At 45.9% G+C, this 23,307-nt stretch overlaps 1 protein-coding gene across 11 annotated transcripts in view; it reads right to left on the reverse strand.

The window, feature by feature from the left end:
• TRIP12 (thyroid hormone receptor interactor 12) overlaps nt 1-23,307 on the reverse strand; it is a 200,965-nt gene that overhangs the window by 75,080 nt on the left and 102,578 nt on the right. For 5 of the 11 annotated variants that reach the window (XM_077488552.1, XM_077488551.1, XM_077488550.1 and 2 more), the window contains 6 exons: nt 21,078-21,183; nt 19,626-19,759; nt 17,115-17,198; nt 14,486-14,581; nt 1,168-1,316; nt 943-978 (listed from right to left, as the gene is read on the reverse strand). In XM_077488552.1, coding sequence (XP_077344678.1) covers nt 943-978; nt 1,168-1,316; nt 14,486-14,581; nt 17,115-17,198; nt 19,626-19,759; nt 21,078-21,183 — 605 coding nt within the window. Of the gene's footprint in view, nt 1-942; nt 979-1,167; nt 1,317-14,485; nt 14,582-17,114; nt 17,241-19,625; nt 19,760-21,077; nt 21,184-23,307 lie in introns of all 11 variants that reach the window. The other 6 variants (XM_077488549.1, XM_077488547.1, XM_077488546.1 and 3 more) reach the window with 2 other exon arrangements.

Here is a 23,307-nt window from a genome sequence, read left to right on the forward strand (position 1 = left end):
CAGTCTTGCTTAGTAAAAGAGCAGACCAAACTGGCTTGGACTGTTCCTAGGTGTTCCTGTCTCATGTATGGTTTACTGATGTTAATATCGGTTGTGTCAATATCCCTTAAAATATATTGATGGCACGCCAAATCCTTTGCATCATACTGTTAACCATTTCTCATTTTGTGCTCAAATATTAGCTAATAAAGGTCAAACATACATCAGGATCTTGTTGCACTTATTGCTTTGACACAGCAAAAAAAGGGAAAAAAAAACACCCCAGAACAAGTGGCAAATCAGTGTTTACGAGCGTTTTTGTTTTTTTTCTAAGCTTTAGTGGGAGTATAGTTTTCCAAAAAAAAACACTGAAAAAATCAATCATTCTACAGCTACAACTTTCTACAGCCAATGCTACTGCTGTTTTTTTTTTTTTATAACGTCCAGTGTGCATGAGGCCTAAACGTTGCAATCTGCATTGATGTTTGTGCAACATGAAATGAAATCTGCATTTAGTGACGCAAGCTATTTTATTTCCAAGTGCACAAGCTTTGTCAATATAAAGTACACCAAAACCCAAGACCCCTTTTCACACTGGGGCGGCAGCAGCACCGCTCTTTTTAGCGGCGCTTTAGCAAAACAGAGCTTTTCACCCCAAAGGAGTTAAAAGCACCCGTGTTGTGGCGCTTTCCATTCATTTCAATGGTCAGGGAGTTTAGGGAGAGCTAAATGCAGCGCTCCCAAATTGCCCCAAAGATGCTGCTTGCAGGACTTTTCCCTAACATCCACAAGTGCACTGCCCCAGTGTGAAGAGTCACACTGAATTGAATGAGAAGCGCTTTTCAGGTGCTTTATAGGTGCTATTTCTAGCGCCAAAACACCTGAAAACCACCTCAGTGTGAAAGGGGTGTAAAACTTACAAAAAGGTACCTGCTTCAGCAGGTCTGGCATTACAGTACTTACAATGTCAAAGTTGTGCTCCATCTGCAGCAAAGTGATCTGAAAGGACAGAAAACCGCATTCAAATATCAGCAGCACTGGTTTTGCAACAAATGTATGCAAGTCCCACTTCTCCTCCCAGACAAATCTTGTGCAAGGATTCAAATAGGGGAAATGAACATCCCATAGAAAATATAAAAATGTAAAATTAAAAAAGGTGCGCGGCTTAAAATTAAATTTCCATCTTACCAGTGCGGGCACTACATTCTTTACTGGGAACCCTCCAAGAGTCTCTTCATTTCCCATCACCAGCAGTTGGCACATCTCAATGACTGCTTGAAGCTGTTGACTCTCATCTGTGGCTTGAAGACCTTGTAGCAGTTGTTGAGCCTTGGAGCCTGCAAGAAAATGAAAAACCAATTTCCTCAATGTGCCTATAAACCTGCACCACCCTCCAAAACCCATTAAACAGCAGCAACTTAAGGCACATACACACAATCAGAAAATCAGACAGGGATGCACCGAAATTTCGGCGGCCGAAACATATCGGCCGAAAATGCCCTTTTCGGCAATTTGCCGAAAGGAAAAAACGGCCGATAATTGAGCGGAAAATGGGGCGGGGCCTGGGGCGGAACTCCGCCCCCGCCCCGCCCCTGGTGCCTCCCATGATGGGAGTGAATAGCGCAGGACTGATGCAGCCAGCGATGCCCCTCTGCAGTGAAGAGAGCCGTCTGGTTGAATAGAGTGCCGGGAACATCACAGCTTTAATTTCAATAGCTGTGTGTTCCCCGTCGCGCGCCGTCACACACAGCCCCTCCCCCTTGTCCGGGGTTACTTTGATAGACAGATCACCTGTCCAGATTGGACGGGTGATCTGTCTATCAAAGTGCCTGGACAAGGGGGAGGGGCTGTGTGTGACGGCGCGCGACGGGGAACACACAGCTATTGAAATTAAAGCTGTGATGTTCCCGGCGCTCTATTCAACCAGACGGCTCTCTTCACTGCAGAGGGGCATAGCTGGCTGCATCACTGGGGGAAACACTGGCTGCACTTATCTCTTTTATCGTGTCGCCAGTCTCTGACCACCTCCTGTACCGTGTCGCCAGTCTCTGACCACCTCCTGTACCGTGTCGCCAGTCTCTGACCACCTCCTGTACCGTGTCGCCAGTCTCTGACCACCTCCTGTACCGTGTCGCCAGTCTCTGACCACCTCCTGTACCGTGTCGCCAGTCTCTGACCACCTCCTGTACCGTGTCGCCAGTCTCTGACCACCTCCTGTACCGTGTCGCCAGTCTCTGACCACCTCCTGTACCGTGTCGCCAGTCTCTGACCACCTCCTGTACCGTGTCGCCAGCCTCTGACCACCTCCTGTACCGTGTCCCCAGCCTCTGACCACCTCCTGTACCGTGTCCCCAGCCTCTGACCACCTCCTGTACCGTGTCCCCAGCCTCTGACCACCTCCTGTACCGTGTCCCCAGCCTCTGACCACCTCCTGTACCGTGTCCCCAGCCTCTGACCACCTCCTGTACCATGTCCCCAGCCTCTGACCACCTCCTGTACCATGTCCCCAGCCTCTGACCACCTCCTGTACCATGTCCCCAGCCTCTGACCACCTCCTGTACCATGTCCCCAATCTCTGACCATCTCCTGTATAAAAATATTTTTTTAAAACAGTCATTTTCGGTATCGGTGCAGTTTCGGTATTGGTTTTCGGTCTAGTGTATTTTTCATTTTCGGTATCGGTTTCGGCACCAAAAAACCAATTCGGTGCATCCCTAAAATCAGATGAAAAATACTGCTTTCTAATCGATAATACGATAATCTGATTGTTAGTACACACGAGAGCCAATAAGAATGTACAGAAAACCAGATGACATCTTTGCAAAGTTACAAAAAGTGCTGAAAAGCCCACGACACCCCAGATATGCCAACCTTTACATTTCCAGGAAGATGGCACTTTGCACCACTTTTTAAAATATTTTTTGGGGGCTTTGGTGAGATGTTTACGGGTCTAAACAGAAGCCTGACATCCCCCCTTTGAGAGAAAAGGACTGAGGACACATTCCCCATTGCCTTTCTCAGCACTAAAGATGAATGAACAGGAGACAGAGGCTCCTGTTCATTCATAAACTGAGCAGAGTACCAAGTTAGAATGTGTTTCACCTCTCTCTGTGCTGAGAGACTCTTGGTGCCCCCTTGGTGATTGATATAGGCCACAGCTGTGGCATTGTCGGATTGGATCCTGACAGGACAATCCCGTAACCTGGACGTCCAGGCCTCCAGAGCCAGACGCACTGCCCGAATCTCTAGGATATTGATGGGAAAGGTTCTTTCGGACAGTTGTCTTTTCTAGTACTGCTCCCCAGCTTTAAAGGCTGGCATCTGTCATTACCACTTTCCAGATAACTGGTCTGAAAGATTTTCCTTTCAGCAGATTCTGAGTTAGTAACGACTAACTGAGGCTTTGTGACAGGCTTGGGGACAGCCGCATTGGCAAGTCTAAAGCTTGAATTGTTTTGTTCCAAGCGTACAGGATACTGTTTTGCAACACTCTTGAATGGAACTGGGCATAGGGAACCGCTTTGAATGAAGCCACCATGGTTCCTAGCAACCTCATGCAAAGGCAAATTAAGGGATCGCCTTTTGACCTGACCATCCGCACCAGCTCTCTTATAGAGTTGATCTTTGTCTGAGGCAAGAACACCTTTTCCTGTGCCATGTCCATGATCAGACCAAAGTACTCCAGTCTTTATTTGTATTAAGGAAGATTCCTCTAGGTTGAGAATCCAACCCAAACGTTTCAGGTAACTGGTTGTAATGCGTATGCTTTGCTCCAAAGAGCCAACTGGTCTATTAGCAATAGATCATCTAGGTACACTACAACTGTTATGCCCTATGCCCTTAACCTGGCTAGAGTTGGGGCCAGCATTTTTGTGAACACCCGGGGTGCTGTGGCTAGCCCGAAGGGCAGGGCTACAAAATGGAAATGCTGCTGTTCCAACTCGAACAGCAGAAACTTTTGGTGAGCAGGAAATATAGGAACATGCAGCTATACATCCCTGATGTCGATAGATGACAGAAGTTCTCCTAGAAGGATAGAAACGACTGACCCGATTGCCTCCATGCAAAAGGTGCGTATCTTTAGGAACGGATTTAGATTTTTTATATCTAGAATGGGTCTGACATCTCAATTTGGTTTTGGTACCATAAAAAGATTTACATAAAACCCCAAACCTTGCTCTTTTGTGGGGATCTCTATGAGCACCCCTTGAGATATTAAATAGTCTAGTACCTGAAACAGAGATGGTCTTTTCTCTGGATCTTTGGGAACACTTGACCTCAGGAAACGAGGCGGTGGAAAGTCCTGAAATTCCAGCGTTACCGTGGAGATGACACATCTGTCCTGAATTTCCTCTTTCTTGCCAGACTTCTGAAAACTGCAGAAGTCTTACACCCCCCCCCCACCTTGGTGAGGGGGTTTGCCTCTTCATGATGAGGCTTTAGGATTCTGCTTTGCAGGTTTCTGACCCCAGGACTTCTTTTGAGCCTGTGTCTGACCCTTAGGTTCTTCTCTTCTAGAGTCTGACGGCAGAAGCCGTTGCCACTGCCTATAGTGTGTAGCCCCTGGTGCAGGGGAAAGAGCCTGTTTAAATGAAGGGCGTTTAGACTTTCTTTTGATTGGCAAGAGAGTACTTTTCCCACTAGAAATTGTTTGGATATATTTGTCCAAATCTTCTCCAAAAAGCCGCTCCCCATGAAAGGGGAACCCAGTTAGGAGGTTTTTACATGGTGCTTTGGCTGACCAATTTTTTTTAACTACAGGATTCTACGCATATGTACAAGGATAAGTGTAAGGTGGGATGCCTAATAAATAGAATCTTTAATGGCATCTATGGCAAAGCATAATGCCTTTGGTAGTTCAGCCAATCCCCGGGCTTGTTGTGCAGGAACCTCTTTAAAGAGGAAGTAAACCCTGACGAGTTTACTTCCTCTTTCATTCCCTGCAAAGGCAAAGCATAATGGACTACTATGCATTGCATAGTATTCCATTATGTGTCACTTACCTGACACAGGAGCCAGCGAAGTCACTGCTGTCCCCTGTAGTTCTGAGCGTCCATCTTCTTGTTGGGTCTCGCTGCTCCGGCGCTGTGATTCGCCGGAGCAGCGATGACGTCACTCCCGCGCACGGGAGCAGAGACGCGCGGCATTGCACAGGCATCTTCGTCATCGACGATGCCCTGCTCAGTGCACCGCTGTCTACGGCGCATGCGCCGTAGATAGCAGTGCCCGTCTTCGAGCAAATATCTCCTAAACCGTATAGGTTTGGGAGATATTTCTTGGACCTACAGGTAAACCTTAATCTAGGCTTACCTGTAGGTCAAAGTGGTTTGTAAGGGTTTACAGCCACTTTAAGGGCCTGTCTAAATTGGTCCTTTAGGGATTGACAGACGTCTATTGCAGCGACTGCAGGCTGAGTAATGGCATCTGCCATGGAAAAAGATTTTTACAGGGATTCCCACGTTTTATCTGCTGGATCCTTAAGCATTTGTGCATTGTCTACACTGGAAACTGCCGGTACTTTCAATTTTTTGGATAATTTCTCCTCCAGGGGATCGAGAACTGAAAATCTTAGGAGGGAGAAAATGCTTATCCGGGTGATTCCATTCAGCAAAAATAAGCTGTTCTAATAATGCATGGACAGGAAACGCATGTAAAGGCTGAGAAAGTTTCAAGGAACCCAAGGAAAAAAAACCGAACTTACAGGAGACTCCGTAAGGGATAGCATGAAAGTAGAACAAACCATCCCCTTAAGATTGTATCAGCAACTTCTCAGATTGTGAGGCTGAAAGGTTCATCTACCATTGTTTCCTCTGGTTTTTCCTTCGGATCGCCTGAGGGTAACAACTCATCCTGTGTCCACTGCAAGGGGTCTGAAGTGGGGGAGGGGGGGATCTAGCACGCTTCCTATCCATTTGAATGGAGGATGCGATTAATGCCACTAATCTTCCTTCCAGACCCTATAGGGTGGAGGAAAGGACATCTTCAGTCAAGTATACAGGGGCTGAGATGTGAGAAGCAGTTGCACCATCAATTTGTTCCAATGGCTCACCCTGGCTTGCCATAATTGGTAATTCAGGCAAGGATGACAGCGTGGAAGCACGACTCGAGATTGTAGCGCCTGGGAGTGAAATCTTTAGTACCTTTTTGGTCTTTGTGGTGTCTTTTAGCAGGCATAGTCCTAAGCACAAAAACAGAGGCACTATACAATTGCACTTAATAGCTGAATATAGTCATGACATTAAAAGCCGCTATAAAAGTTCAGCCTAGTGCTGGGGGGGGGGGGGGGGGGGGAAGTGTCCTTCCTGTACTGGGAATGCCAGCTTGCAACCCTCATTTATCCCACAGTTCCTGTGTCCCTGTGTGCAAATTGTTTGTTCCCGCCTCATCATCAGGAGGAGAGACTGTCCCAGCTGTGGTTTTCTTGTCTTTGCCTGCCGTGTGTCCTCCTGGACGTTCATGGCGCTGCACTTAGAGCCCGGCCTCTTCGGAAAAAGCCACCCCCCCACCATCATTTTTAAAATGAACGTGTGCTCAACTTTCAGGTTTACAGACCCAACACGATGGGGGGGGGGGGGGGGGGGGGGGGGGCTGAGCCCTGTCAAACAGACATAGAAAAATCAATATATCAGTAACAGAAAACAGTTATTGCGGGACCTCCTGGGGTTAATGCAAAGGGGGGTACACCATTGATGTTCCCCTAACCCTTCTCTGTGAGAGCAATATGGCAGATTTTCTGTGGATGCTTGGCAATACAAGCAACTCCATCACTTTGTTCATGGTCCGATAACTCCCATGCTCAGTTACACCCTCCGAGAAGTTGTGCGCTACGAATGCCACTGTCCCGCATTCTATTTCAGTGCTTTATAAACTGCTCCAGTCTGAGGAGAATCCCAGGAAGCCTTTATGCATACGAGAATGGGAGTGAGACGTGCAGCATGATTTTTCTGAAAAGTAACTTGACCACTTATACCACTTAACTCATTCCAGCTCTGATGATATTAAGATGGTGGAAAAATAGCTATAAACAGCTCACATGTCCTCTTAGGCCGCGTACACACGCGCGGACTGTTCGCCCAACCTTGTTCGTCAAACAGTTTCGGCAAACAGTCCGCTCAAAATTTGCATGAGCGGACTTGCCCACACACGAGCGGACTGTTTCAGCGAACTGTTTGCCAAACAGTTCGCTCAACTTTTGAAATGAACGGACTCGCCCACGTAAGGCGGAGGCAAGTCCGCCCATTTCGAGCGCGTGTGCAGGTAGGCGGGGCCCGCGACGGAGACGTCGCGGGCTCCGCCGCCTGGAATGGACTTAAAGGGGAACCCCAACGCCGAAAAAAATCGGCGTGGGGGTCCCCCCAAAGTCCACAACAGACCCTTGTCCGAGCATGCTACCCGGCCGGCCAGGAAAGGGGGGCGAGCGAGCGCGCCCCCCCTCCTGAGCCGTACCAGGCCGCGTGCCCTCAACATGGGGGGTGCCTTGGGGAAGGGGGGGCCACGCGGCCCCCCACCCCAAAGCACCTTGTCCCCATGTTGATGAGGACAAGGGCCTCTTCCCGACAACCCTGGCCGTTGGTTGTCGGGGTCTGCGGGCGGGGGGGCTTATCGGAATCCGGGAGCCCCCTTTAAGAAGGGGGCCCCCGGATACCGGCCCCCCACCCTATGTGAATGAGTATGGGGTACAATGTACCCCTACCCATTCACCTGTAAAATAAAAGTACCCCAAAAAAAAAACAACACACGAGAAAAAATATTTTATTGCACAGCTCCGGGGGTCTTCCGTCTTCGGGGGTCTTCTCGCCGGACTCCTCCGCTATCTTCTTGTAGCTCTTTTACTAGCGGAGGAGTCCGGCTTTCTTCCTCCCCGCCGCCGGCCTCTTCTCCCGACTTCGGGGGTCTTGTCCCCCTCTTCGGTTCTTCTGCCGGGCCACCGCGCCTTCTTGTAGCTCTTTTACAGGCGGTGGCCCGGTCTTCTGTCGCCGCCGCCTTCCGTTCTTCTGCCGGGCCACCGCGCCTTCTTATAGCTCTTTTGCAGGCGGTGGCCCGGTCTTCTGTCGCCGTCGCCACCTTCCGTTCTTCTTCTTCTTCTTGTTGTTCTTCTTCTCCAGGAGATGTTGACACGACGCTCTCTCCGGCCGGAATGCCAGAGCCGCCCTGCGCTGCCACTTATATAGTGACAATGGGGCGGTGTCACATGGTATATGTCACATGGGTTGGTCACATGGGTTGATGTCACATGGGGACTATGACATCGTATGGGGGCGGGGTCACCATGTGACATCAACCCATGTGACCAACCCATGTGACATATACCATGGGGCGTGGCCCCCCCTTCCCCAAGGCACCCCCCATGTTGAGGGCACGCGGCCTGGTACGGCTCAGGAGGGGGGGCGCGCTCGCTCGCCCCCCTTTCCTGGCCGGCCGGGTAGCGTGCTCGGACAAGGGTCTGTTGTGGACTTTGGGGGGACCCCCACGCCGATTTTTTTTGGCGTTGGGGTTCCCCTTTAAGTCCATTCCAGGCGGCGGAGCCCGCAACGTCTCCGTCGCGGGCCCCGCCTACCTGCACACGCGCTCGTAATGAGCAGACTTCCCTCCGAGCGGGAACAGTTTGCTCATTTCGAAAGTAGCCTACACACGGGCGGACTGTTCGCTCAAACAAAGTTTCAGCGGACAGTTTTTCGGAATTTCCGAAAGACTTTGTCCGTCAAACTGTCCGCTGAAACTGTCCGCTGAAAGCCCACACACGAGCGGACTGTCCGCCCAAACACTGTTCAGCGGACAAAGTTGGGCGAACAGTCCGCCCGTGTGTACGCGGCCTTAGAGTCCTCTCTAAGTTGGCTCATCTATTCCATGCTGGACACCCGTTGAAGGACTTGTGATCAGCATGGCAACTTCCTAAACAACTGGTGCAGGTGTCCTAAATTGCACCCTTTTTGGATAGAGATTCGAGCTCAAATTAAAATTTTGGACATTGATGTTCCAGATTCACTGATGTATTTCTCGTCAATTCCTCTTAGCCATTATAAGAAAAGCATCTTGCTGCACCTTCTCAATGCTGCAGATTCCTATCTAATTCCCATATAATTAGGGCTCAGGTCCCTAGGCACTCGGACTGGGTACGGGTGGCGACGAACATCATCAAGGCAGAGGAATGGATGGCTACATGCAAAGATAAATATGATAGATTCTACTCTATTTGGGCCACTTGGACATTTCAGGATCCCGAGCCTCTCCATCATGCGTGCCCCTTCACCCCTCTGACAGGAAATGGATTGAGCGATGCCAACTGGGTAATTCGTCTTCACAGGTCTTGCCGTGAGAGACCCCCTTTTTTCTTAATTGGTGGGATTGCTTCTTGTAACCTAGGCTGTCAAGAGTGAATTCATATCTGAACTCTATTTTATTTTATTCTTCCTTGTTTTATATTGTCTATTTTGGTTTCTTTCACTTTAAAGACCCCTTTCACACATACCATTCAGGTCTGCCTGTCAGTTTTTTTAGGCGGACCTCAACGGACACTCCATGCAGGTCTATGGAGTGACAGATGTCAGCGGTGACCATGTCCGCTGAAATCCGATCCGCTAAAATCAGACGTATGGCGATAAGTGTGCATCCGTCCTGGCGGATCGGATGAGATCTGATGAAAACAGACATGCTGTCAGTTTTCACCCGATCCCTCCATAGGAATGAGCGGCACTCTGACAGGCCCCCTCAGTGGGCAGAGACGGACCCGTTATCCACCAGCTCAGCAGAGATCAATGGAGAGATCTCCTGCTGAGCTGGTGGACTCCTCTGTGCGCATCCGCTTTGAGTGAACGAGGCCTTATACTTGCCAACCATTTCACCCCATTGTTTGGTGGGGAATGGGTGTTTGGACTGCTCTTATGCAGAACAGCAACACTGCTGATTTAAACCCGAGACTGGTGGGTGTTCCAATCAAACTGGAGGGTCCATTCTGGCAGGGCCCAGTGCCTGTTATGCTGAGGTCCCTCCTAGCGTTATCACAAGAGGGATAGTCATGCTCCCCATTGCTACTTTGTGCACTGGGTGGCGTTTACCCAGGGCGCACAACTCGGCTGCTCGTGAACTCTTCTGATGCCTACTCCTCACTAAATAGTTTATTTGCTGTCTATGCGGATACCTTGGAGAGTTTGGTGTAGTTTAGGCCGCATGTTGTCGTGTGACAACTGTAACACCTAAAGTGTTGATATTTTGTACTTTGTTATTTTTTTTGCTAGTTGACTGTGCTATTGTATGACAAAAGTTTCTAATAAAAAGATATAAAAAAATAAAAAGGTAGGAACAAATGCCCCTGAAATCATAGATGTGCTCAGACACTCTGTAGACTTTTGTGAGTGTGTACATAAAGCTCTCGCATGGCAACCGAGGTTGGAGTCTCCATATCACAGGTACTCTGTCCTCGGTGCATGTTCAGCTCCTTGCTAGCTAGTACACTGTCAGAAGAGAGCATTATAGCAACAAATGACATATTACCGGTCCTGTGAAAAGGTTAGGTCACCTTCAATGACATTTGCAACTAAAACCCCTATACATTACAGCTTCCCCAGTATATTATGTAGTCATTACAAAATGAGGCTTTTCAAGCTGCCCCAGCATCTCACGCATGAGCACTCAGCTTCATTCCCTACCCAAGCATACAAAGTGCACGCTTTCACAGATCGAAGCTCAGCAGCTACTGTGAGCACGAAAGGCGAATCTCAAGTCCGGTAGTTGAATGGGGCTGGTACTCACTCGTCGCTTTCTATGAAGCTGAAATCATTACAATCAGGAAGACCTGTGTGAGAAGCAGTCATGTTCACAACCCTGGAAGACGTCATGAGTGATGAAATTCCCGTAAGCGCGGTTGCCATTTGCAGCAGCGATTGTTTCCAATTGCTTTTTAATCGTCAGAATGTAAGTGTAATTTTAATTACTAATAAAGCAGTTTATAAGGTTTTATACTATTGGAGCATCTTTTTCCTTCTTACATGGATTTTGTATATGGGTTTATGCCCAAATGAGAATCAGTCATAAACATCTGCCATTGGGGGAGCCAAAGGAGTTGCCATTAGGCTAACCAGAGCAGGATGCCCCAATGAAAGCGCACATGACTTCTCTTTAACCACTTTCAGACCGGACCATTTTGCTGGTAAATGACCAGAGGTCTTTTTACACTTTGGCACTGCGCTGCTTTAACTGGTAATTGCGCGGTCATGCAATGTTGTACCCAAACAAAATTTGCGTCCTTTTCTTCCCACAAATAGAGCTTTCTTTTGATGGTATTTGATTGCCTCTGCGATTTTTATTTTTTGCGATATAAACGTAAAAAGACCGCAAATTTTGAAAAAAAATGATATTTTCTACTTTTTGTTATTAGAAAAATCCAATAAACTCAATTTTAGTCATACATTTAGGCCAAAATGTATTCAGCCACATGTCTTTGGTAAAAAAAAAGTCAATAATTGTATATTTATTGGTTTGCGCAAAAGTTGTCACATCTACAAACTAAGGTACGTTTTCTGGAATTTACACAGCTTTTAGTTTACGACTGCCTATCTCATTTCTTGAGGTGCTAAATTGGCAGGGCAGTACAAAACCCCCCCAAATGACCCCATTTTGGAAAGTAGACCCCCTAAGGAAATTGATAAGAGGCATGTTGAGCCCATTGAATATTTTATTTTTTTGCCTCAAGCGATTGAATAATGACAAAAAAAAATTTTTTTTTTTTTTTTTACACAAAGTTGTCACTAAATGATATATTGCTCACACATGCTATGGGCATATGTGAAATGACACCCCAAAATAAATTCTGCTGCTTCTCCTGAGTACGGGGATACCACATATGTGGGACTTTTTGGGAGCCTAGCCGCGTACGGGGCCCCGAAAACCAAGCACCGCCTTCAGGCTTTCTAAGGGCGTAAATTTTTGAGTTCACTTCTCACTACCTATTACAGTTTTGAAGGCCATAAAATGCCAAGATGGCACAAAACCCCCACAAATGACCCCATTTTAGAAAGTAGACACCCCAAGCTATTTGCTGAGAGGCATGTTGAGTTCATGGAATATTTTATATTTTGCCACAAGTTGCGGGAAAATTACAAACTTTTTTTTTTTTTTTTTTTCTCACAAAGTTGTCACTAAATGATATATTGCTCACGCATGCCATGGGCATATGTGAAATGACACCCCAAAATAAATTCTGCTGCTTCTCCTGAGTACGGGGATACCACATATGTGGGACTTTTTGGGAGCCTAGCCGCGTACGGGGCCCCGAAAACCAAGCACCGCCTTCAGGCTTTCTAAGGGCGTTACAGTTTTGAAGGCCATAAAATGCCAAGATGGCACAAACCCCCCCAAATGACCCCATTTTGGAAAGTAGACACCCCTAAATTTAGGGGTACACTAGTGAGACTAGGTAATAAATGGCGGGTGCCCTGAAACTATAAAAAAATAACTAACCAACCAGCGTCACCTGTAACAGTTATATGGTGATCACTGGTGAAAGGGTTAACTAGGGGGCAATCAGGGGGCTTTATGCGGTAGTATATGGGGGTCCCTGGCGCTATAAAAAGCTGCGGCGAACCTAAATACCTACCTGCCTAACTAGCGTCACCTGTGACACTAATACAGCGATCAGAAAAACGATCGCTTATTAGGCTGGGTTCACACTGGAGCGATGCGGGAACGCCACGAATGCGCGGCGGGTTCCCGCATCGCATGCCTCCCGGCGGCAGTTCACACTGCCCTATGCGAACTGCTGGGAGTGTCAGTGAAATGTTAATGACACCCCCAGATCAGTTCGCATATCGCAGTGCGATCTGCAAACTTGGATCGCATGGTGTGAACACCCATGCGATCCGATTCTGCTGCGGACCAAAAAAAGGGTCCCGTGCGAGGGTGCGGCGGGTGCGACACGAATTCAGCCATACTATCTGTATAGCTGAACTCGAATCGCACAGAGATCGGATGTGATTTGCACTGCAGTGCGGTGCGAATCACATCCGTTCTCATAAACCGCTGCAATGTGAACCCAGCCTTAGTGACACTGGCGACGGGGGGTGATCACGGGGTTAAACCTTTATTGGGGGGGTTAGGGGGGTACCTTAGAACTAAAGGGGGCTAACCCTAACTGCCCTAACAGTTATTAGTCACAAATGACACCCGCCGGGTGATCAGGGGGTTAAACCTTTATTAGGTAATAAATGGCGGGTGCCCTGAAACTATAAAAAAATAACTAACCAACCAGCGTCACCTGTAACAGTTATATGGTGATCACTGGTGAAAGGGTTAACTAGGGGGCAATCAGGGGGCTTTATGCGGTAGTATATGGGGGTCCCTGGCGCTATAAAAAGCTGCGGCGAACCTAAATACCTACCTGCCTAACTAGCGTCACCTGTGACACTAATACGGCGATCAGAAAAATGATCGCTTATTAGGCTGGGTTCACACTGGAGCGATGCGGAAACGCCGCGAATCCGCGGCGGGTTCCCGCATCGCATGCCTCCCGGCGGCAGTTCACACTGCCCTATGCGGACTGCTGGGAGTGTCAGTGAAATGTTACTGACACCCCCAGATCAGTTCGCATATCGCAGTGCGATCTGCAAACTCGGATCGCATGGTGTGAACACCCATGCGATCCGATTCTGCTGCGGGCCAAAAAAAGGGTCCCGTGCGAATTTGCGGCGGGTGCGGCGAATGGCTGAACTCGAATCGCACAGAGATCGGATGTGATTTGCACTGCAGTGCGGTGCGAATCACATTCGTTCTCATAAACCGCTGCAATGTGAACCCAGCCTTAGTGACACTGGCGACGGGGGGTGATCACGGGGTTAAACCTTTATTGGGGGGGTTAGGGGGGTACATTAGAACTAAAGGGGGCTAACCCTAACTGCCCTAACAGTTATTACAGTCACAAATGACACCAATGCAAAAAAAAAAAAAAAAATGACATTGGTGTCACTGTGACTGGGGGGCAGGGGTAATTGGGGGGGTGATCGGGGGGTAAAGGGGGGGTGTGAGTGTGCCTGGCATGTTCTACTGTGTGTGTGTAGAGTGTTGGTGCAACTCACCGATCCGCTCTCCTCCGTGTCGGAACGAAAAATACCGACACGGAGGAGAGAATACATCACTTCCTCTCCTGTGTTTACATTACAGGAGAGGAAGTGATGTCACGGGGGATTCCTATTCGTCGGGAGCGATCGCGTGGGGGTGGCCATGAATGAATGGCTGCCCCCTCGTCCCGGATCGCTCCCGGACGAAAACCGACCGCCGCAGGCACCGGGCGGGGGCCCGATCGGGCCCCCGACCCGCGGGAGGCAAGGGACGTACATGTACGCCAATATGCCTGCCCGTGCCATGCTGTCGACGTACATCGTCGTGCGGCGGTCGGCAACTGGTTAATTAGGTTTTAAACTGGTCATACAAAAAAATAAAAAAATAAAATAGAACCTGTCGTAACTGCTTTATTGAATTCCCTATAATCTCTCTAGAAATATGATCGAAAACTTACTTGCACCACTTCCAATTGTCCGATGGAAGAGCTGAGACATGCGAGGTCCAAGGGGGCCAAACAAATGAGGTGGGAGACCACGTGCCTCCAGAAGAGCTGCAAGATTGAGGATATTGATATAGTTAACATTTGAAGGTAATCAACCTGGAAGCATTGAAGATACAGTCCAATGCAGTGTATAGCTTAAACATTAATTTATAAGAATTACAAAAAAGGGACTTCTGAAACTGATCAGATTCAATATTTAGAACTTAAAACACCTAAATTGTCCGTTTTCCTTGAATGTAAGAACTATGGTGCTGGTTGCTGCTATAATGAAACCTTTAACTAAATTATTACTTTATAAATCAAATCAACAGGAGCTGAACTTTATTTAAATGACCATGTTTTTGTGCAATGATTTAGACAATGATAGAACAACAAATTACTCACTGATCTGACTACCCTAACGATCTGAAAATTACTAGCAAGTGTTAACTGTAGCTCATTGATAAGAAATTTAGGCTGCTCATATGACCAAGTTGTATAACCATTGTAGTGATTTTAAAGCAGGATTAAACCAAAAAGCAGACATATTGCAGATTGGCAATTCTTAGATGTGATGGCTGTATTAGTTTTCCTTAGGGTTTTATTTTTACCTGGTAATCCAGCCAGTGAGTCCGATTTTCAACGGAACAAGCTATCCTGCAGATGTGGTTTGTCTCAAATATCTAAAGCTGGCCATAGACTGTTTGAATCTTGGACAGTTATTGCTGAACATTCGAACCATGTACGGGCAGGCTAAATGTATCAACTTGGGTACAACCAGCCTGCTAGACGTTGCACATTATTGCTAGTGGTTGGTATAGCCGCTAACAACAATCATAGACTTCTCCCGGCAGGTATGGCTCCCCCTCCCCACCAAGAGAACACAATGGCTCTGTAGGAGAGGGATTCCGCTGTCAACACTTATTTATTTTTGTAAAACCTTTATAGCAAAAGGGGAACAAAAAAAGCTGCTACTGTAACTGCCTAGCCAGAGCTTGGTTTTTAATGCATCTAAATCTGGTCATACATCTAACACTTCCTCCAGACTGAATTCTGTTGTCCAAAAGGCGTCTCTGTCTATTTATCCAGAGTGTAGGCCTGCCAATGCAAGAGGTGTTTTACTGGCCAGATCACCAGGTGAAAACTAATTGACAAAAGGTCAAAAAAGAAAACTAATGCAGCCAGCACATCCAATGATTGGTAACCTGCAATAACTAAATTTTTGATAGATATATATATATATATATATATATATATCTATCTTTTTGCAGGCACAAAAATGTGTATTTAAAAAAAAATAAAAAATTTAAACACTAGGAGCCTGGAAAGCATTGCACCCACAATCAGAAGATTATGGGTCCCATGCAAGACTCCTGCAGACATGTCAGTTTATCTGTCTGCTCGTACCTCATACTAGCAGGCCGGTAAACAATGAGCTCAATAGCACTCTAGTAGTTCATTGAGAACTACAAGCCTACAGCCACAAAAAGCCTTTTGTATTTGTAGTTTCCTATTCTAAAAACGCTGAATGAATGACGCAGCTGGGCGAGCAGAGTCCTGCACAGCTGTGTTTTTTGTTTTGTTTTTTTTTAAAATCGTGACAGTGAGCTGGGGGGAGAAGATCCACCGCTTGCTGTCACTAGATACGAAATGCTTCAGGAGTGGGAACATGTTCCCAAAGGTGACCTTACCCTTGAAGATGTTTTAGCTTTACTGTAAAACTTCTCAGGTTAAGGCCAATAGAGTAAAAGCTGGTAAAAAAAAAAAAAAAAACATCACTCCCAACCCTATGGGGAACAACTTCATACAGTCAGATTTCCAAACATGCCAGAAAAACAGCAAACTAAATTTGTAAGTGTGCTAGTTCTAGGTTGATCATTACCCTTATATGATCAAAAAAAAACAATGCTTTGCTCTGTCATACAAGAATAGCGTGCCATGTGTATGCAGCCATACTATTCTCTGAGCTTGCTTTGGGGGGGGGGGGTGTACCCCACTGCACCTTCTGTTTCCATATGTACATAGGCGTAATCAGTGGGTTGACTGTGCTGTAATATAAATACATCTGTGTGTGGATTACTAAATCAATGACAGGGTAGGTGTACTTAACACCATTCTAAGGCATTTTATTTGCAAGGAATTTTTGAGCAAAGTGCTTTATTAGGTGAAATGTGGTGTTACTTAAAGTACTTGTGCAAGACACTCGGGAGTTAGGACTCCCTTTCCACAAAAAAAATTATGTTAATTGTTGACAAAACCATAAACCACAGAAAACACACATGCAGGGGAATTCATAAGGAGTGTCCAAGGCACTCTAGAATTTCATTGTACCTCTGCATTTGTTACATACAAATTGGTAGTTATTCTTTTTAAAATTTTAGTTCCATTAAGAACTACCAGATTACATCACATTGTGCCAGTAAAGCGATCAAAACCGATGGTAAGATTTTTTTTTAATCTGGCGCATGCCATTTTAAAAGGGCCACCAGAAAAGTAGGTGTTAGGGTGTTACTGAATTTCCGCCATAGTGTTAACATTGCCTATTATCTGCATTTATATTTAAATGTGTGGCTGGGTATAGGAATGCATTGTGTGTGGTTACCTTGTAGCCGCCCCATTTCAGAGTCATCGCTCTCACTTTCTCCAGATGTAGTCATCCCCACAGCACCAGCTACAGAGCTAGAGGCTGGAGGGGAGAGAAGAGATGAAGACCTTTCGCCTGTTGCTCCTGTTAAAGTTGTAAGTCATGCTATTACAATATAATTAAAAGCTAATTTAGCTTGTCCTTTATAATACATATATCTCACACACACACACACACGCACAAACACACACTATGAATGAAAGGTCTGAAATGTAAGGCATCCAAGTCTTGTAGTAACACGAAAACCTTTGGTAGGTAACATCACACCTGACACTTGTAATGCTGTTTGTGCAGCAAATTTCTGGTCAATCTAGTTAGAACACTGAAAGTTTACAGTCTTGGGTCACAAGAGCATAGGACTTCATTTTTTTTCCAGCAAAACAGGATAAGTGCTGGTTCACACTGATGTGGTGCGGAATTTGAAGTGATTCTGGTGCATTTCCCATACCACATTAGTCATACTCTGTTCATGGGAACAGCTGCGGGTATCTATGTTAATGACACCCCAAAACACCCTTGCGATCCGATTTCACTACAGGAAGAAAAAAAAAAAAAAAAAAGTGCCCGCACCTTTCATGCGGGTGCAGTGCGATTTGAGCCTAAAAAAAAATAATGAATAGCTAAAATCATAATGTAAAGAATCGCATGAGATTTTAACAGTGTTTCTTGTCCGAATCACATGTGGCTTCCTGCACCGTAATAGTGTGATTTGGAACTAAAACATACATTAAAGTATGGTCAACTAGAAAAAAAAACGACCACTTACTGTGAAACTGTCCTAAAACCAAAAAATAAAAAATTATGCATTACGGCTTACCAGTTCTTAGATGTGTTGGCTGTATGGTTTCTTTAAGCTTTTTCTTTAAAGTGGTTGAAAACCTTTAAAACTGACTAGCTTCAGGTAATACACAAATGAAACCAATCCTATCTAGGTTGTATCTGTGGCCCCTCTTTTCAGCCTCCTAAAAACACACAGATCAAAAGCAATTTTTCAACTTCCAGCAGGAAGTGGGCAGTGATCTGCTATCACACAGCACAGAGAGGAGAGCCGAGTGTATCATGAGACCTGAGTGGAGGAAAAAGACCCCCCCAAAACTATACAGTTGCATGGGGAACCATGCACAGCAGAGGCTGTCACTGTGTACTGGGCCCCCCCCCCCCATCTCCAGATATTCTGTGGCGTCGGCATGAATCGTCAGAAGTAAGTCATGCAGATAGAGGAATCAAGTCACACTCTGTGCTTTGGATTGAGGCAAGTGCATACTTGGAGGGATATGCACTGATAATTTTTCATTTCAGAGGTTTACAACCACTTTAACTTTCATCTGTTGGTCCAGCCTGGTTTTTTCTACTTGCTTTACCAGACCAAGCTGTCAGGCAAAAGTGGCAGTAAGGGCTCATTTAGACTTGCTGTTGGCACATTAAAAACATGCAGTTCCTGTTAAATGGATCTCAACTTACCAACTACAACAGCAGAGAGGTTACAGGAATTGAACATGTGCATTGCTTACGGAAAGCAAATGTATCTCTTATGTAATGCTATGCACACATTTAATTGCATATGAGAATGCTGGTTAGGTTACTTAGATGCTTTGTAACCTGTATGCATCACCCACATCTTACTACCACCTTTACACATCTGTTATAAGTGACAGCTTCATGCAGGCTGCTATGTAAAACTCTTTGATCACGAGCTCTGTTTACTATCTTGTTGGCTGTATCGGAACTGTATTAGATTATATATTTTTTTATTAATGACCTATTCAACATTTAGCGGACAGAACCACTGCTAACTGACCCATTCAAGGGAATGCGAAAGTGCCACCAACACCCTACAACCACATGCAATGCACGTAGGTGCGGTGTGTGTGTGTGCCACTTATGGGGTTTAAACAGGAGGTGAGGAAGAATGATATCTACTCCTCACTGCCTTTCAAACACATCAGCGAAGCTTGCCAAAAATAGATTTTTTGGGGGGTGTGGAAACCTTGCTGCATAGCTAAACATAGCCTTAGAGAGTTGAGACAAACCATTCAACAATGAGAGGGGTGCTTAAAATTATCAGCTTCTACGTAAAACCTTTTAACTAAAAAGGAAAAAAAAAAAAAAAAAAAAAAAAAAGAAGGAGGGGGGGGGGGGGGGGGGGAGTTGCTGTAACTGCTAAAACAGCCAGGAAAAAAACCTAACCAAGCATAAAAACATGTAACACCCACTATTTTATTCTCTAGGTCCTCTGCTTAAAAAAAAAAAAAAAAATTATACACTGTTTGGGGGTTTGAAGCAGTTTTCTAGCAGAAATGTTTTCATGTAGAACAGGAATGTCAGAATTCTATTTTGATAGTGTGCTCTCTAGCTATACTTATTATCTTGCACCAGATAACTTCACATATAGGGTGTAGCAATTTTTCACTTGTTAATATTTAGAAAAAACATCAGATCATTACAGAACCGACACACTTGACATTGTACCTGCAGCTCCCTGGGTGGTATCATCTGTACGTGCAGCCGAAGAATTAGCACCCTCTTGGTTATCAGGATCAGCCATCTTCTCCTGTCGGCGAGCTTCAGCTGCAGCTCGCTTGGTCGGGCCAGAGCCTCGCCGACTAAGGGAAAAGTAAGGGGGGGGTGGGGGTAGATATTATTTCTACCCAGAATTGTACTTTAAGGTCAAAAACAACATGTTTACTACTGTAGTGGGACGTAAGCAGAAGCTAAAACTTAGTTGGTTACACAAAGTGGTGTCAATTGAGCATTAAAAAAAATTAAATAAACCCTATTCAGAGCTTCCACACAAATACATATACAATGTTATTCTGTGCTTTCAAAGATATGCTGTGAAGTTAGGGGACCATAATGCTGATGGGAATGTATAACGCTGCATTCACAATTCGGATTGGTGCAGAATGCGGCACACAATTGTGATGTCATTCAATGAATACTGAATTCCAATGACAGCTAATCATAATTATGATGCGGGATTTATATAGCTCCGATAGTTTATGCAGCGTTTTACAACTTGAGGGTAGACAGTACAACTACAATACACTTTAAAACAGTAGGAATCAGAGAGCCCTGCTCCTTAGACCCCTTTCACGCCAGGGCGTTTTGCAGGCGCTATAGCGTTAGAAATAGAGCCTGCAATCCGCCCTAAAAAAGCTGCACCATTGTCTGTAGTGTGAAAGCCCCGAGGGCTTTCACACTGCAGCAGTGCGCTGGCAGAACGTCAGGGAAAAGTCCTGCCAGCAGCTTCTTTGTTTACCGCTCCTCCACCGCTGCTCCCCATTGAAATCAATGGGGCAGCGCTGTAATACCAACGGCAAAACGCCGCTATTGCGGCATATTTCTGGCGGTTTTAACCCTTTCTCGGCCGCTAGCGTGGGGAGTAAAAGCGCCCTGCTAGCGGCCGAAATGCTCCGCAAACCCGACGGTAAAACGTCGCTAAAAATAGCGGCATTCTGCCGCTGACGCTATGGGCGGCGTGGTGTGAAAAGGGTCTTAGAGCTTACAATCTCAGATGGAGGGTTGGTTTGCGGATGTGCCGATGGAGAAAATAAATGTACAGTTAGTTAATTAGGTGGGGGCCAGATAGGCTTCTCTGAAGAGATGCGTTTTCGGTGATCGTCTGGAAGCGGACAAATTGGGGTAGAGCATTCCAGAGGATGGGAGAGGTTCGGGAGAAGTCCCGGAGGCAAGAATGGGATGAGGTGACAAGGGAGATAGAGAGCAGGAGGTCCTGAGAGGAGCAAAGAATGCTTTGGTTGGTATTTTGAGACCAGGTTAGTGATGTACCTGGGGCCCAAGTTATGCATGGCTTTGTAAGTTATGGTTAGTATCTTTAATAAATACTTTGATGTAGTACAGGAATATATAGAAGACCTGCAACAAAAAACAGCAAAAACAGGCTAATGAGTCATTGCATACCTGGTGCTAGCACAGGAGCCCGTGGTCTTTTGTCGTGTGCTCCGCCGCAGACTGGGGAGCTCAGCAGGCGGCGAGTCACTGCGCTTCTTAGTGGACTTCCTTAAGTCTGAAAAAAAATAAACATAAATCAGGACATTGGATTCAAGTGCTTACAGATTCCCCATCATTAGCTTCCCAAAATTGTTTTGTACAGTACATTTCACTATTTGAGTAAATGACAGGTGTCTCGAAAACAGACTTCTAGACACGAGACCTGACAATCAGACATATGATTACTTCATCAGAAGAGCATATTTCACTCCTTCCTAATAAATAAAAAAACAAACAAACAACACACCACATTTATTGCACATTACGATGTTTAACACTAAGCCCCAGCAGGTGGAGTTTCGCAGCAGACCTGTGAAAATGCAAGAGCTATAGATCCTCAAAAGGACGCCTTTATCACACTTAATTGCCAAACACCCAAGCACTTATTAGGATTCATTTTCCAATTCTAGAATTTCTAGTATCATTTTGGTCTTTAACGTTTGCAATTTATAAAACAAAAAAAATTTAACAAAGCTAATTTTTGCTTTCAAATAGTGAGGAAGAGAATTTACGTTAGTTGCTTGTGATCATAGCAGGGAGATGCTCCGCTACTTCCTTGCCCGTGAGAGTCAATCAAGTGTGGCCCGTGGGTGTCACCAAGACAGATCAGAAACAAAAAATATATATAAAAAACTGTCAGCAGTTTTAATCCTTCCTATTCCTACCAGTTTTTGTCTTTATTCATGTTTGAGAGATTTCTTCTAATACTGGCACAGAACAATGGCAGAAAATCCCCCAATCTAGTTGTGCAAGGCTTGTCGTGTCACACCCAAATAAGACTCGAGGCTGTAATTGCTACCAAACGGTGCTTCAAAGTAAAGTGTCTGAATACTTTGGCACGTGTGAGATTTTAGTTTTTTCTTTTCTAAAATTCTGTTTTCACTTTGTCATTATGGGGTACTCGTGTAGATTAATGAGAAAATAAATGAATTTAAACCACTTGCCTCCTGGGCACTTTTACCCCTTCCTGCCCAGGCCTAAATTTTCAGATTTCAGCGCTGTTAGACTTTGAACAATTGCGCAGTCATGCAAACACTGTACCCAAACAAAAAATTTTTTTTTTCTTTAGACAGTTTGAACTTTCTTTTGGTGTTATTTAAATCACTACTGAGCTTATTAATTTTTTGCTAAACAAATGAAAAAAAGACTGACAATTGTGAAAAAAAAAAAAAAAGTTTTAGTTGGTTATAAAATTCTCTAAGTACTGTAATTTTTCCCCTTTACTGATGTGTGCTGATGAGGCATCACTGTCAGGCACAGTTGGGGCAGCACCAATCAGGACAATGACCAGTGCCCCGATTATCAGTGAAAACTGTCCCCTGTGTAGATTTGGCAGTTATGGGCTCTCCTCGCACTGAGTCAGTGGGAGGAAAGGACTGCTGATAACTGGTAAATCATGTTTACACTGTGATCACCTGTGATTGGACACAGCTGGTCATATGGTAAAGAGTCGCTGTGACTGGCTTTTTACTCTGATCACAGGTACATGCCAATGTGCGCTGCAGGGGGAGTGTGGGAAGCGTGACGTGAGTCCACGCTGTAGCCGTCTTTCGGCTATAGCGTGGGCTGGAGGTAGTTAAAGATGGAGTCCGCGTTTTATTTTTTATTTTTAAAGCCAGCAGCTACAAATATTGCAGCTGCTGGCTTTTAAAATAGTGACACTTACCTGTCCAGCGCGCCGGCGATGTCGGCACCCGAAGCCGATCTCTCGATAGTCTCTCGGGTGCTGCCGCTACCTTGGGTATGGGAATCAGGAAGTGGAGCCTTTCGGCTTCATTTCCCGATTCCCTACTGCGCATGCGCGAGTCGCGCTGCACAATAAGGATGGATCCGCTGCCTCTGGGATCTGTGTGTTTCCCAGCAGGCAGCGGGGGACTTTCGGAAAGGGGCGTAATCTATGCCCCTTTCCGCAGAGAGCTATGCCGGAAGTGGGTGCAGATAACTGTACTGTACAGGTACCTGCACCCCCCTCCCCCCTGAAAGGTGCCAATTGTGGCGCCGGAGGGGGGGGGATTCCAATGAGCGGAAGGTCCACTTTACGGTGGACCTCCGCTTTAAAGAACTGTAGTATCAGGCTGCAACATAAAAAATAAAAAAAAAGTGAAAGGGGTCTGAATACATTATGAATGTACTGTACATA

The sequence above is a fragment of the Lithobates pipiens genome, unplaced genomic scaffold (assembly GCF_037356315.1).
Source record: "Lithobates pipiens isolate NorthernLeopardFrog02 unplaced genomic scaffold, aLitPip1_a1.2 Scaffold_18, whole genome shotgun sequence".
Taxonomy (NCBI): Eukaryota; Metazoa; Chordata; class Amphibia; order Anura; family Ranidae; genus Lithobates; species Lithobates pipiens.